This window comes from Magnolia sinica, chromosome 11 (assembly GCF_029962835.1).
Source record: "Magnolia sinica isolate HGM2019 chromosome 11, MsV1, whole genome shotgun sequence".
Lineage (NCBI taxonomy): Eukaryota > Viridiplantae > Streptophyta > Magnoliopsida > Magnoliales > Magnoliaceae > Magnolia > Magnolia sinica.
In genome coordinates this window covers 59798316-59815558 of record NC_080583.1, presented here as the reverse complement: position 1 = coordinate 59815558, position 17243 = coordinate 59798316, and the positions used below count along the sequence as shown (strand labels likewise).

Below are 17243 nucleotides of genomic sequence, written 5' to 3'. Positions count from 1 at the left end.
GGCTTGAGACCAATACTGGGATGTGAACAGTTTGGCTCTTCAAGTGGCTGCAAAAGGATCTACAGGCACTTCCAATGGCTACAACACTACTGATGGTTAAGATTCAAATTGCATGTGCTTCTGGTGGCTCTTAGAATATTCTAGCAATAAAGTAGGTCTTAATAAGAAGGGACTGGCACAGTAACATGTCCGGTTAGAAAAGTCCCAGCACATAAGAAAAGAGGTCCAGTTGAAAATGCATGGCACACTTTTTATAGAGTGGAGGTGGTAGAAAGATGCAACTTTGGTGGCAGAAACAGGTAGATGGGTTCAAGTACTGGACTGATGACAAGTACCCTCAGAGAACACTTTAGATGGCAAGCTAAAAGGGGCTCAAAAATGTCCTGAAAGTGTGGAAAATTGGGGGGCACTCAAGGGGCACGGTATGCAAAGGAAACCTACTCCACTTCTTCTTTTGAATGGTTTTACAAAACAACTAAGAATCAGATCAACCAGATCTAGATGGTGGCTGACAATGGCGGTTGGGGCCATTGAAGCCAATGTTGTCAGATCTAGCGACGTCAACAGAGGTGGTTGCTGAAGTCGGGTTCTAATGGTCATGAGCAATGACCGGCGTGGGGTTGCAACTGTGGGTCGAAGGTCGTCGTAACAGGGTCCTAGCATGTGACAGGTTCTTGTAGCAGGTGATGAAGATGGTGATGATGGGTGGTCTAGTGGGTCACAAATCAGAGATGGGGCCGGGCTAGTGATGGGTTCAGGGATCCATGATGGGTTTGAGGTTGGCAATAGCTTCCAGATAAAAACAACAGGTTTGCTGGTGCAGATCTGGCGAGAGCAGGGGCTGTGAATTAGGTTGCAGATGGTTTGTAGCATGCAACTGGAGGTGGTGGCAAAATCTAACCTGAGACGATGGAGAAGATGCAGTGACAGTTTGGTAATGAGATGGTTATTTGTAGGACGAAATCTGCGTGATTAGAACAACGCAATGCTTCATTCGAGAAGATCATTGATGTCAATACAATGGACGACAGGTGGATCAATGGCCAGGATGACCCCCCCATCTCTAGAGCATGATGGCAAAGGCATGGAGAACAAGAATCATAGAGATGCAACAGATGGGAGAAGGAAATATGTTGACTGCAGAGATTTGCATTGAGAGATCCACTGGAGATGCACTCTAGTCGTCGGGGATCGGTGGATAGATCATGTAATGGTGATTAAAGGCCGAGGTGAAGAACAAATACCTGCGCTAATACCATGTTAGAATTAGGAACTACGTTGTAGAAAATGTAGCATGTTATGGGGAAAACCGAACTGACCTGCTACATTAGGCACATGTACATCATGGGAGGACCAGGGCGACGCTGGCAAAGAATAGCCCGAACGGGCTCCCCAAACCACCAACGTATCGACCATATAGATGAGCCAAGCTGAGCTCTCAGGAGCAACCCAAGAAATGAGCTCCGAGGAAAGACTCACCTGCTGAGCTGAACGGCGTGAAGGTAGAGCTCGGGGATAGGATTGAGCTCCCGAGTCGATCCCAACCTCGGACGAGGAATATTCAGATAAAATCCCACATCGTACTGAGCAAAGACAAATCCAACAAGATCCTAGCCAAAGATCACACCGGTTGAGGCGGACTCGGCGATATTCTCAACAGCAGATCCTCATTGAAATTCGGACCCTTCAGCATATCCGACAAATCTTATTAAGATACGCAAGCCACCTAATGCACCCTATAAATATACCCACTGTCTTGGGAGGAAGGTATGATAAAAAATTCCTGACTCAAGTCCCATTCCTGTGATAAATCTATATCCACCTAACTTAGGCATCGGAGGGTCCCTGGCCAACATCGGCGCCACCCATTGTCCTTTGTTTTTCACTGGTGAAGGTATCTGAGCACCTACAGGTGCAGTCGCAGATTCAAACGATAACATTGTGCATTTCCATTAAGATGTAAAATTGTATTTATACACAAAAGAGGATAACATGCAAAACTCTATACACAACTACATGCATATCTAGAAGATATTCTAGACTATCTTACAAATACTATCCAAATTTATGCTAATCTACTATCTTACAAATACTATCCAAATTTATGCTAATCTACGATAACAGTTCTAAATATGAATATTGATGGGTATATAGGCCTAGCTGAAAACCAATATGATATGGATGGATAAGAGTGTACTGGACCATATTGCCCAAAATTTTCCAAGAAATTATTGAAAAACAAAAGATGGGGAAAAAAATGGGAAACTCACAAAATATACTGTTCTTTTTTGGACAATGTATTTAAAGGTGTATTGGACCATTCTTAGACGAGAATGTTGTATTTTGGGTAATTCTGAAGCAACTAAATCAAAAAGAACAAATTTGGAATCAAAAGTTTGCCTTCTTAGATGACCAAATCAAACCAATAAACAGGGGTGTACACGAACCGAGCTAGCTCGGTTAGCTAGCTCGACTCGACTCAAAAAAGCTCGATTCGACTCAGTTCGAAGCTGAGTCTGAGCCGAGTCAAGCTGATTTTTTTAGCTCGAAAATGAGTTCGAGCTGGCCCCAGCTCGACTAGACTCGGATCAAACCCAACTCGAATCGAACTCAAATTGATCCAATTCAGTGACTCGGTTACTTTGATATTGATGTTGCTCAGCAAGTGTTTGATGAAATGACTCAACGAAGTGTGGCCGGTGGCAAGGAATGTATATGAAACAAATACCCTTTTTTTTTTCTTGATTTTTATGTTGCTTAGAAGGTGTTTGATAAAATACCTGTAAAACCATTGTTGTTGTTTTACATACAGTGAGATTTTGAAGGTGCAGTCCATGTGTTTGTGAAAATGCTGCATAGGTGAACTTGGCTTGAACTTGGCTCGAACTCGGCTCGAACTGGCCCGACCTGCTGATCGAACTAAGCTGAGCTGGCCAGTCAGGCTCGAGGACCAAGCCGAGCCGAGTTCGAGCTGGGGTCAGCTAGTGGCCGAGCCGAGTCGAGTTGAGGCCAGCTCAACTCGGTTCGACTCGATGTACACCCCTACTAATAAATCAAATGATGAAGTTGATAGTTGAACCAACAAAATGAGATTAAGCAACACATGCTATGATAAATTGAGCAACTACTGCATGATTTGGAGCAACTCATGCTAACCCTCAAATAGAATTCTATTTCGTGTTAATCAATCATTTAAATTTGTTCATACGACTTGCCTGGAGGGCTATATATACACTTAGGTACATAGGAATCCTTTTAGGATTTGAACTATTTGTTAATTGGTGCAAACATCTCCTTGATAGCAATCTTAATTACATAATCAAATGCTATTGAAATCAGTGTTTGAAGTATTGGTATCGCGACAAGTTTCGCTTTGCTAGGGATATGGAAAAAATATGGATATTGCTGTTAATATCACCAATAACTAGAAATGAGGGGAAACATTAGAGAAACATGGGGAAAACGTTGGAATGTTTTAGTAAAGCTTCGAGAGAAGCCAAAATACACATTTGCATTGACGAATAAAAAACTTGCAAAATGAATCCATACTAACAAGTTTTCATTTAATGGGGCCTAAAAGCATGTGCCATCATAAGAAATCAGTCCATCCATCCAACCTTCCATCCAAATGTCCATCAATATTTTAGAATATCGAAAACACGATATTTCGCCAAGAAATCGTTGATAACTAGAAAGGAAACGAAAGATTGTATTCTCAATATCGCTCATGTTGTGATAACGATAATATCGCGATATTATTGTCGACAAATTGGACACTACATACAACCAGTGTTTGCAATATCGATATATCGGCTGATATTACCGTTATCGCTGGCTAGCGAGACGAAACCCATCAAAAGTCTAAGAAATTAATTTTTTGTTTTTTAAAAAAGAATTTTTTGTATCGTGCGATATATCGCATAATATCGCACGATTTTTTGCAAAATTCTCAATATTAGTGATACTATCGCACATTACAGAACCAACAACCATTTGAGGACAGAATTCCGACGATAAAAGGCCGGGAATGTCAGGTTTGCAATATTCTCAAAAAATTGAAACAAAAAGCAGGAAATCCACGTAAGAGAGGGGATTTCGGTACCTGCAAAAGATGTGAGTGTGAATGGAAGCTGAATCTGGTGGGCCACTCGATCGAGAGGTGGTGGTGCACCGTAAGTGCGAAAAAAAACCCCGATTTTCCTTTTCTTTCATCGAATAGGGGAGAGATTTTCTGCGAAATAGAGATTTCGGCCAAAAATTTGCCAAAATCATAGGGATTTGGGATTTGGGATTTGGGATTTGAGATTTAGGGTTCCGGAAGGACCGGACCTTTCTTGCTACGAAAATGGCTTCTGATGCCATTTATGGAAGCGGATCGGGTGGTGTACTGCACACCAGTGACCTGGCTGGTGAGTTGACGAGTTCTGTGGGCCCAACCGTGAAGTAAATGTTATATCCAAACTGTTCTTCCATTTCGCGAGATCGTTCCAAGGGCTGAGCCTAAAAATAAGACAGATCCAAAGATCAAGTGGACCACACCGCAGAAAGTTGTGGGAGAATAAACGTTTACCATTGAAACCTTCTTGGGGTCGCAAAAGTTTTCGATCAATCTGATATTTGTTTTTTCTCTGCATCCATGTTTGTGTGGCCTTATGAATAGATTGGATGGAGAAGAAACATTATGGTGGGACCAACGAATGTTTTAACGGTGGGAATCATTGTCCCATTGCTATTTGTGATGTGGTCCACTTGACCTTTGGATATGAGTCGTTTTTTGTTACGTCCTAAAATGATCTCGCCAAATGGATGGTCAGTATAGATATAATAAATACATCATGATGGGGCCCACAGAGCTTTAATCCTTTTTTCTATAGTTACTACGTACATACACATACACCAGCGAGGCCACTGATGTGCAGTACAACAACTACTTCGCTTACTATACAACAGGTTGTGGGTACGCCTTATTGTATATGTTTTATCCATGCCATCCATCAGATTTTCCATATCATTCAATGACATTAGGCCAAAACTTCAATATATCCCAATCTCAGGTGAACCACAGCATAAAAAGTAGTGAATAATCATTAAAAGCATTTTATAAGCCACAAAAGTTTTGGGTTAAGCTCATCTTTGTATATTCCCTTCATTCACTTCTGGTTGACCTTATCAACGGGTTGGATGACAAATAAACATGACGGATTACTTAAAGTGGGCCTTCATATGTGTTTAATGGTGAACGTTTAATCATCACTATTTCATGTGGTGTGGTCCACCTAAAATTTGGATGTACTTAATGTTTGGGACAACATCCAAAAATGAGTTGAACAATTGAATGGACGGAGTGGATATACAACATATCATCATGGTGGGCCCTACAGTAACACCTAATCTGTGCTCGTAAGGAGTTTGGATTTTGCACTCAAGATTGTGCAACCCTTACAATGGGGCTCACATTTATGTATGTATTGTCTATCCATTCCATCCATTCATTGGGAGAGATTATTTTATATCAGGAGAAATAATGTGTCAAATCCAAAGTTCAAGTGGACCCCACCACAAATCAATGGGGATTGAATGCCTACCATTAAAAACTTTGTGAGGGCCATAGAAGTTTTCAAAGTTGATATTTGTGTGTTCCCTTCGCCCATATCTACATGAACTTATCAACAGGTTGGATCTCAAATAAACATCATGGTGGGCCCCACATAAGTGGTTTAAAGTGGGTGTCATTGTCCCCACTGCTTTCTGTAGTAGGGTCCACTTGAGTATTGGATCAGCCTCATTCTTTGGCTCAGGCCCTAAAATGGTCTCTCCAAATGGATGGATGGTGTGGATACAACACATAATGGGTGGGGCCACAATCAGGGTTCCACGCACATCGTTCTCTGGCTCGTGCTCTAAAATGATCCCTTAAAATGGATGGATGGTATGGATACAATCCATACATCATGGTGGGCCCATAGTCAAGGTTCACCCTCAGTGCGGCCCTAAGAAGTTTTTAATGGTGGCCGTTCAAGAATCATTGTTTCCTATGGTGTTTTCCACATGAGATTTGAATCTGCCTCATGGTCCTAGCAGGCTCATGGTGGGGCCCACCATGAGGTTTGTGAGAAATCCACTATGCCCATCCTTTTTTTCATGGCATATTAGTTGTCCATCATGCGTCATATTTGAATATAGTTAGTTGTCTTAGTTCAATCAGACAACGCATAGATTAGGACCCTATACAAAGGAAACCTATTATGTGCATTTCTTTTTTAAGATTTTATAATTTAAAAGTGTGTATTGAGGTATTTTTTAATAATTCCTGAAATTTCATTGAAAAATTCAACCATTTTCCCAATTTCCCCATGTTTCCCAAAAAGTGCGATAAATTACACGATACAAATGATATAGCCCGTGCGATAACCGATATGTATCTGTATCCTAAGGGTGTGATACATTGCGTGATACCGATATTTCGAACACTGCATACAACCATGCACCCATAAAAATTTTGAAATGGAAAAATTTTTAATAAGCAAAATTTTGGCAATATCGATTCATTGACGACATTATCAAACTATCGTCTATACGCTAGCCATACAAGCAACACTTGGTATTTACACGGTCGAAAATATTGGCGATAATAATACATTGGCGATACTTAGTGGTATCTCACCAATACCTAGAATTTTCTTATACTTGCAGTGTTATTGGTATCTCCAAGCTAGAGATACAGATAATATCGGGGATACTTTGAACAAAGATTGAAATCTTAATTTTCTAGAAATAGGAAAACAACTAATACGACAATTGGAATAGAAGTGCACCAAGTATATGACTTGCATATGCAACTATATGGCCTTGGTGCTGTCAATTGGGGTATACGGTTAAACACTCTTAACTCGATGATATTTTGGACATTCACAAATAGTAGCAATGATGTCAAAATCGTTATCGTATCGCAAATCGTAATAGAGGTTGCATCGTATCGAATCACAAATCATATCATAAATCGTAAGATTTTTTATGATTTTTTAAAAATATAAATAAATTAGAAAAAATAAAAAAATTTAAAACTATCATGACATGATATTACTTAAAAATTAAATGATTCTTATCGTTCCTTTTTTATTTCTTTTCTTTTCTTTCTTTGTCTTTCGAGAATTTTTCCTTAAAAAGCATACAAGGGTCCATTAATAATTTATGTTCTTGTTACCTTTCTTGAATGTAGAATCGCATTGGAAAAGCGGCATTTGATTCCGTAGACCGACGAAAAAGGAAATTTTGATTTCTAACCATCATTCCACAATATATATATATATATATATATATATATATATATATATATATAAGTCAACATGATCATAACCGTCCATAAAAACATTCTAGGTAAGTCATACATCAATTTCGTGTTTCAACTAGTTAAAAAGTAACAAATCATAAATTAAAATGATTCTTCCTCTTTTTTTTTTAAAATGTTTTTTTCTAAAGGATTTTTAAAGCCCCACCAAATTAAAAACATAAATTGAAAGACAAGGGAAGAGTAAAATAGAACAAAATAAGTATAATTTGAATCTATATTGGGATTTGAATCATAAATCATAGGATTCATATAAAAAGGGATTCAAAGGTGGGATTCAAATCATTTTGCTTAAGATTCGACTCAAATCGTAAATCGTGAATCATAAATCATAGAATTTTGACAACACTGACCATAGCACCCAAAATTCATATTAGAGGCACCCTTCTGAATTATTAAATTTTTTTGGGTGGAAAATTCCACAAACTTTAGTATATATCAAGTTTCGGCACCAAAAACGAAATGTCAGAAAAGTGAAGTAAACAAGGACTTCGACATTAAAAAAAATAAATAAATATTCAGTCTTCATTGAACCTCAGAATCATACAGTTGGTTGATGCTTTCACCTCCGTATATTTGGGAGTGGGACCCATGGTTTATTGATCCAAACTGTTGATCTGAAGTGTCTTACTGTGCACAGAATCTCCAAAGTTGGAAAATCACAACCCTCCAATCTTTGGCCTTCTTTTCTGGAAGGATTTTTGGGTATGCCCCATTGAAGGTGGGACCAATCAGCTCAAAGTTCTAGATGACTGAAACATGTGCCACCCACACATACAGATTTGCAAGTATAAGCATATTGTACATTTACCGAGCCTCTAGTCTCTATAATTAATCTGGTTTGAATTGATAATCTTTCTATGCAGTAAAATATTAATAAACAACATTTGAATATTGTGAAAATGGCAATTTTATGATCTTTGAAGAAGTCAATGTTAATTTCTCTTGGAAAGGCTCAATTATTTCTTGTCCAAAGATTCAACAGAATGCTAGCCGAAATATTTTCTGGTATAACAATCCCACATAAACTCTAACAAACATGGCAGTTCCTGTGCTAAATTTATTTCAGTTCAATTTTATGAACATGACCTCCAATGCAATGGAAAGACAGAAGCCTACAGAAAATAAATGCAAGGATGTATGCAGTATGTCACCTTATCATTTTGGCAGCACCAAATCCAAGACTGTCATGGAACAAATCTTTCATGTACTTCTTCTGTACAAGCAGCTGCAGCTCGGCGTTGTTATATATGGCCGCAAGATATGCCTCCCCATTCCCATCCCTGTTATCGTTCCAAAGTGAAGTAAACTTCTTCTCAAAAAGGTTCCATGTGTCTTCTATTGTCCTCAAGATCCACTTTTTATATAGCTGCATGACAGTAAGCTATTAGAAATAACTCATGAGGGAAAATACATTATTTAAATTACTTGTGGTCCTGTTTTCAGAGAAAAGAAACAATTATGAATATTAGATAGAAAAAATATTAAGGCTATACTGCACTATATGCAGGTTTATTTTATTCAGTTTTACTTTGATCCATGGGGTTAACTGTATACCCAGCCCTAATTGGTGTGGCCTGGGGAACAGGGTCCATAAAATATGGTAACCTAGTTTGGATAGGATAAAGTTAGGCAGATTAACATTGTTTATAAGGTGGCTTTCATTGTACTACAAATACAAATGCATGTCTTCTCTTGTTCCCTTGCATGTGGTGGTGGTGGTGGTGGTGGTGGTGGTGATGACAATGACGATGACGATGACGATGATGATGATGTGGGCCATCTAGTCTAAAGTGAATGAATAGAGATATCAATTAAAAAGCATTAGTTTGAGGGGTAAAAGTTTGGGACGTGATAATTGGAATTGGAAACGTTTTACTATTGCAAACTGGGTTCAGAGTTCGGGAATTTGGTGAGCCCGCTCGCCGAACTCAGGGCGTGACAGCATTGCACAAATATATACATATATATATATATATAGGCATGGAGGTAAAGAATCGCATAAGGTAGAAGCTAGATGCTAAATTTGTTGAAAGTGCCCTTGTTTGTCAATATACGTGAGTGTTGAGTCTGTCAGTCAGGTGAGCCCTAAGTTGAAGACATCAAGCCCAAGACTCATCAAAGACGAAGGCATACAATCGTACTTAACAGGTAAACTAAAAGCCTCATTAACCCAAAACAAACCCTGACAGGTATGTCCCCATAAAAACCCAACTTACCCTAAAAACTACTTAAAAATCTTCTAGTAAGTTTGAGTTATTTGCACCTTGAGTATTGGAAGAAGTATGAAACAAAACAGGAAAAATATGTCCTGCCAATTGCATCGAACTGCAATCAAGGACATCTTTGATGCCATCAAACATCCTTCGATTGCATCGAATACATGTCCAGATTGTTAAGCAACAAAATGAAAACATGCTGGGAATTGTCGATTGCATCGACCTTGGGCTTACTTCTTCCAAAATCCAAATATACTCTAAGTGCTCCTCGATGTAATCGAACCCTTTTCGAAGGCATCGAGAGTAAGTTATTGATGGCATCGAATACAGCTCGATTGCATCGAAACTAACTCTGTTTTGTCCAGCAAGCTTTCAAGGAAAATCTAATTTCTTCGAGCACATCGAAGACCCTTCGATGTCATCGACATTCAAATCTCGATGACTCGAAGGTCTGATCAATGGAATCGAACAAGGGACAAAACTGTCTAACAACCTTTGTGTATTTTTAAAAAAGGAATCTTGATGGCATCGAAACATCCCTCGATGGCATTGAAGTGCACGTCAATGACCTCGAAAGATGCTCGATGAGATCGGACAGAATCTGTCCTACACCCAATTGAATATCTTGTGTAAGAAGTTGATGCAATCGAAGAAGGTTCAATGGCATCAACAATATCAGATTTCTACCCATTTTTTTACCGTTGGGATTTCAACTTTATAAATATACATGGCTTGCTACTTGTAAAATGAGCTAGAATCTAAGAGAGTTTGAGAGAGTTGCTTCAAGAGTTTTTTTATTTTTATTTTTATTTTTTTATAGATAATTGCAAAATTCATTAAAAGCAAAGGAAGCAAAACAGAACAGCGAAGAGGGCCCGCTGAGGTAGCATACCACTCTACTAGAAAAAAAAAAAGAGAAAAGTTACAAGAGGAAAGATTAACAACATTAGAAGCCCAATCACACAGGAGAAGATGCACCCTAGAAACTATAACATCCACAGAGTTCGACACGTCACGAAAACATCTATTATTTCTTTCTTCCCAAGAATTAATACCGTTTTCCTCATTCCCTCTTTCCCATTAGAGTTCATCATTCAATCTTTGGCACAAGCACTTACTCAACATCTTCATTGCTTGGATTGAATTATGAACTCTAGGATTCAATGAGTTTCCAACAGCCCTATCATAAGCAAATCCATGTGTTGGAACTCTTGAATGCATAGCTCATGGGAATCTTCTCTATGTGTTTAAATCATATCATCTAAATAGAGAAGAACAACAAAACCCTAAACCTCACAACCTCGGAGCATTGATCGAAGCATCTTGCGGTTCAAGGGAGTTGAAGGCTCTTCGCCAACATTGAAGATCTTCAGATTGTGCGAGAAAGGGGCTCACTTACTTATTTGTAAGTATAAGGAGTTCGTTGAGTCTGAAGCCCTTTCATTGTGTAGGATTGGGATTCAGAGTTTGAGTGACAAACTCGCCAAGACCTCTTTGTTGGCCTCCGACGGGAGAATACGTTGTCCTTGTGTAGGACGTGTAGTCCGTGTGAAGGACGTGTTGCCTTGTGTAGGCTGCTAGTTGTGTCCCTGTGTAGGACTTGTCGCCTTGTGTAGGCACCTAAGGCAACCTTGTGTAAGCCCCTTGTTAACGTTGTATAGGTTGTGAAGGTTCATGGTTAACCTGATTTAAAACCATTAGATAGTGAAATCCGGTACACTCTAGGAGAGAGTGTGTCCGCCGGGAGTGGAGTAGGCAAGTAGTCGAACCACTATATATGATTGTGTTTGGTATTGCTTTTTGTGCATTGATCTAATTGTGCTTATGTCTATCAAATTATTATTATGATGCATGATTTAGTAAATGTATAAGTATTGATAGGAATCACATCCCACACACTATCACATACACTATCCTTATAGGCTTGTTCTTTACATGTAAATCTTGGGTAAGCCTATGTGTTTTTTACCCTCTATTGGCCTGGATGCCGTAGAGTTACTTTGCCTTATTCATCTTGATTAAACTTAGCCATTAATTGTTCTTATAGGAAAATAATTTTTGAAAAGTCCTATTCACCCCCCTCTAGGACATTTGGACATTCTTCCATACTTCAGTAATAGCGGTTCTACCGCAATTTCATTTGTCAGGTCCTTTGAATCAGCCAAATATAGAGTACGGATGGCTGAGAAAGAGAAAGCTCTACAAGATAGGCAAACACATTTTCTGAAGCAAAAAAGCTGAGAATGAAGCCAAAGAGATCTAACTCATAGAGAAGACAACTAAATTTGAAAGGAGTAGCCTTTGAGACCCAATAAGCTTGCCTCAAGGATGAACAGGCCAACCTGGTCTTGGACAAAGATCCGGGAAAAAGAGGAAGGGTTGCGACGGAAGGAAGAGATCTGCAATAAGCAGCACCGGGAGCTCAAATTGAAGGAGAGCACTTTATTTTGTTGTGAGGGAAATAGACACTTACGGCTGACCACACTAGAGGAAAAACTAGGAGTTGTTCAAGCAACCGAGGATTCCCCCCCTAACATAAGGGGAAGTGCGAAGTGCATGGAAATTAAAAGTCGAAAGTTGCTGCTGCCAAGGCAAAGCTTCTCACTGCCGAAGCTTCAACAGCAACACCCAGTTGCTCCCATCGTTCTAGTAGCCCCAGTGGCTGAGGTGATCCCGCCCCTATTGGCATAAGCTCGTGATGCTTAACGACTAAACGACTTAATTTATCATGGGGCACCGCGCTCTATTCAGTTGGAACCCGATTCGAGAACCTTCTCTCATAGATTCCCTTCACCAAGTCATTGCCAACAATCTACTCTTATACCTTGGTGTCAAAGGGCGAGTTCCTTTCTTGTCTTGCCAAAAAAAAAAAAAAAACAGTCTTTATTCTCATTGGAGAAAGACTCTCCCATGGCAAGGCAGTCCAACTGCTTTCTTTATCTCGCTTGCTGGTAGTCCGTCTAGCAACTTTTGGTTGGGGTCCGCCCTAGGGTTAGACCGCTGGGGTTATATTTGATAGTCTCAAAGGCAGACACAGTCAACGTGTCAGCAATTCTTCTACCATTAGACTGGCCTTTGCCCTTTTTCCTTCTCTCTTCCAATTCTCTCCCTTTACTTTGTTTGACAGGGGTGAAGAATACCACTCTATCAACAATAAGAAAAAAAAGAGTAGCAATTCAGTTTCAAATGGTTTGAGCTTGGAAGCAACCTACTATTGGCGGCGACAATGCTCAAACATGCTATGAGAGTATCCACATGTTAAGAGGATTGCCTCTGTCAGTGTCGGATTTGTGAGTCGGAAAGTAACATTTATGGTTTCTAGATTCAGGGCGCGACAATTCCTCCCTTGTTTATGTTACAATTTCTCTCCTTTATACAGCTAGCATGGCCAAGCATCAATACATGAAAGGTTAGAAGGATCAAATGGGCCCTCCATAGTATTTAAATAACTTCTAAACTATGATTTTCTTTGACATGATTACAGACACCTACATAATGTACAAAGAGTGCATGTTTATGTAGATTTTACCTCACATTTATGATGTATTCATCGTGTATTCATATGGTTATGTTGTCCATATGGTCATGTGTTCAATGGTGATTGCTAATGCTAAGAGATATTTCATGGACCCCACATGGAGCCGAAGCACACTAAAATAGGGAAAGCATAAATAGCGGTTATTGCCCTAGCTGTCATTTGAGCTTGTTTTCTTTTTTATATACTCTTCGGTTGGTCTTTAGTCTAATCTTTTTTTCTCAAGTGAGTTGAATGAATTTGAGTGTATGTTATGTAGGTAAATAGGTTTGAGCAATTTGAGTTTGAGTTGAATTGTGTAAAGACTCTTAAAAGTTACAAAAGAGGCACCTCATGTTAGAGGGCATAATTTTAGTTGCTTTTCCAAGTTTTCTTCCTCTTTGTAAGAGAGAGAATGAGAGAGGACACTATTCCCTTGTTTATGATCAAGTCTTACCATCTCAAGCTCGTAAATTGAACCACCTAATGTGTTCCAAAGATCGAACGTCTTGCCTGTTAGTGATTATCGAGGCTCTTTCCTTAACAAACTCATCATCAATTCGTTGCTGACATGATCACAATGTCAAGAGGAACCCTTTCGCTGCAAATAGAGGCTCCTCTTGCCTTGGTGATCACAATGGCAGTGATTTCACAAAGAGTTTTGTTAATAAAAGGCCATGAAAACCACAAATGACAGGATGGTCTCAGTTTACAAGCTTGATATAGGTGGGACCCAACGATAAACAAAGGATTAGAACCCTCTCCTTTTCTCTTAAAAAAAGAAAATTTTAGAAAAACAACCAAAACTATGGCCCTCTAACATGCGGAGCTCTTTCATAACTTTTGGAGTCTTTACAAAATTCAACTCAAACTCACAAAACCTATTGATCAATAGAATTCAATCGATCAACAATAACAGAAGAAAAAAAAACAAAAAATCAATCAACAATATGAGATTTGAATAAAGACCAATCAAATAAATAAATAAATAAATAAAACACACACGCGCACACACACACACACACACACACACACGCACACGCACACACACACAAAGAACCCAAAAATACAGCTAGCATAGTTACCACTACTTATGTTTTTTGCTATTCTTTTAGACTTTTGGCTCTACATGGGGCGCACAAAACAACCAATCAACATTCAACGCATGACCACATAGGCTACGCTAACCATACGAAGACACAAGTGAATACATTGCACTACAGATGGGAGAAAATCAGCACAAACAAGCGCACTTTGTGCATTACACAGGTAGTTGTAATCAGCAAAGAAAATCCCAAGTTTCGGAGTTCTTTAAATATGATATGAGGCCCAATTGATCCTTCTAACCTATCACATACTAACACTTGGCCATGCCAATTACACAAAGGAGCAAAATCGTAACAATAACGAGGCAAGAATTGGTGAGAAAATCAGTGCAAAAACATGACTCACATGTATGTGAAGTTGGAGGGTGGCTCCTGATAAGGGTCAACTAAATCGATCGCATTTGATCCTACGATATGGATTTATGCATTCTTGTGCTTATTGGAAGACTTACATGATTAGCTTTCAAATAGGACCAACTCCACGTAGTTTTAATATTGTTTGGTATCCAGAAGTGGACCAAAAATTGTTGCCCGTGATCTGGATAGATAGTTGGGCCATAGGGCGCACCAGGTCTAATTCAGGTCCATTGGGGCTAAAATTTAATAACATGGTGTATGGGATCAAGGAGCACTTTTTGGTGAACTCCATTTTCAAATTTAATGAATCCAAGTGGTATAGACCCTCGAATGACCTAGACTGCCGGATCTATCCATAGGAAGGTTGGTACAATCCTCAGGGGTTAAAAATGTGTATCCTCTGGGGAGGTGCCAAACATCTCGGCCTTTGGCTCGACCAAAATGGTCGACATAGTAGTCCTCTGGGTCAATGATGATGATCCTCATATGATTCACTGAAAACACATGCCCCTAAAACTCAACTTGTAATGATCTCCACGGTGATTCGAATGGCACAAAGCTCCACTCTATTCAAGGAACTCAACCCCGACATCCTAAAGAAGGTGAAATTGATTCGACAATGATCTTAATTGAGTACATCCTCAGTCCCTTATGGCCCTAGTTGCCTATAGATCTTCCATCAATGTTGAGGTTCCACCACCCCGGGCGTAAAAGGGCCCAAGAACTCAATTTTAAGGAAGGCCATGAAAATCTTCAATTAACCCTTTCTAAACATGAAGATAGCCGTTGACCAAGGGCAATTTAATCCTACAGGAAATAGAGCCCAAGTACAAGGTAGAATGTTCAAAGATCATTTTGTTACTTTCTTTTCAAATTCCCCACACAATTGCACAAGAGCATTCTCTATATAATCTTTTTTTTTAACACGCGCACACACACCCCCACACAGTCACGCCGTAGTGGGCTTTCACCACCTATGGATTACCTCCAACCTTAAAGGGCCCGCCCTTCTATCCATCCATAAGTTCCACGTATGGTGATTGTGTTTTTTTTTCCTTTTCTTTTCTTTTCTTTTAAAGGATCAACATCTGTGCATGTTGTCCTTAATTTCTATTGAAGTCAGCCCATGGTGTTGCTATCAATTTGCAACCTACAAAAGACTACCGTGATGGTCTAGTGATCTGCTCCATCAAGGATCTCAATCATTGATGCAAGAGTGGCAAAGGCATATGCAAATTGGTTCTTCATCCGAGACATTTAGGTGAACGAGATCTCTTCAAATTCCCCAATCAAGTTCTTGAGATTAACATGGCATGGGATTAGCCTTTCTTCTTTAGTCTTCAAATCCCCATTCGTATGGCTGATAATTAGTAACGTATCCTTGTATACCTTTGACTTCTTGATCCTAAGCATGATGGCTTCCCTTAACCCGGCAAGACAAGCATCATATTTTGCAACATTGTTGATGGGGATATCAGAGGACCTACTCGGGATTACTAGAGACGGCGATGACCACCCACATCAGCGCAACTTTCTTTGTGGATGGGAAACGAGTTCTAGATGGAGCCCGTCAAGCTATTTTGAAGACTCCACATGCATTGGACGTGCATCAGGAAGACCCCACCTTGGGATGATGCATGCGGGCTGCTTAGGAGATCATTTTAATCATAGGATTTCTATTTCGTGTCGATCCGACCGTTGGGTCTTGTCGATCAGGCCATCAAGCTACCAGATCTTTTAGTTCATGGCCCATTGGACTCTGATCTTGCTTTCTTTATGTTATTTATTATTTTTAGAAGTTATTTGATGGTTGAGATTGATAATATATGTTTTAGTTTTCTTATTTTGGATGATGGGTCATTTTACTTAAGTGATTGGCATAGTTGTAATTATGTTGGATTTTAATTCCGAATTTTTAATTATAAAAGCATAGGGTGGGCGGAGTTCCAACCCTAGTGGAGATTTGAGAAGAAAAAAAGAAGAGAGAAGCTCTCGTGTGAAGGAATTTTCTTTTTTGTTTTCTAGGGTTTTTTTGAAAAAAAAACCTCCCTTCCAATTGATCGTGGAAGGGTACAAACTTGTTTGGTGGTGGATTCCCCAAGGTATTCTTCTTCTTACATCCTTCCTCTCTCTTCTTCAACAGGTATTCTTCTTCTTCTCTTGTCTTCCTCTTTTCCTTCCTATTACAACCTTCTAAACCCTAATTTTAAAAACCCTAATTCCAAAATCTCCAATTCTCATGAACCCTAATTATCCTAATTTCAGATTTTCTCCTTTCCTAACCATAATCATATGGCCTACAAATCTGTCCATTGAGTGTGGAATGTGCCTATGCTAAATTGGAAATTTTATCCTTCCATTGGTCCTAGTTTTAATTGATTTATGTGATTTCTTAGCATGCGGGCATGTGATTTAGGTAACATCAGATTTTATTTCATATTGTTTACTCATAATTAATTGGTAGGTTAGCATCTTTTGTTAATTGAATTATTTTATAGACTCTTTCATAATCTTCACGTTGCATGCTAGCATTAAATCATGCGTCCTGCATCAATTGTCTCTACATCCGATTGCAAGCTTCTAGAAGATCAGTACCGAGATATCATTAAGCGATATCAATATTGCCCCAACCCCACTACACCCTTGTTATTCATCGCATCATCAAAGAACATAATCCAGAAATTTGACGTGTGTTCTTC

At 39.3% G+C, this 17243-nt stretch overlaps 1 protein-coding gene across 2 annotated transcripts in view; it reads right to left on the bottom strand.

Moving 5' to 3' along the window:
- LOC131219207 (methylthioribose kinase-like) overlaps positions 1–17243 on the bottom strand; it is a 53877-nt gene that overhangs the window by 7380 nt on the left and 29254 nt on the right. Inside the window, exons 5-6 of one of the 2 annotated variants that reach the window (XM_058214223.1) lie at positions 8503–8717; positions 1782–1906 (exon numbers count right to left, since the gene is read on the bottom strand). In XM_058214223.1, coding sequence (XP_058070206.1) covers positions 1828–1906; positions 8503–8717 — 294 coding nt within the window. In that variant the 3' untranslated portion in view covers positions 1782–1827. Of the gene's footprint in view, positions 1–1781; positions 1907–8502; positions 8718–17243 lie in introns of those variants that run through there. The other variant, XM_058214222.1, reaches the window with a different exon arrangement.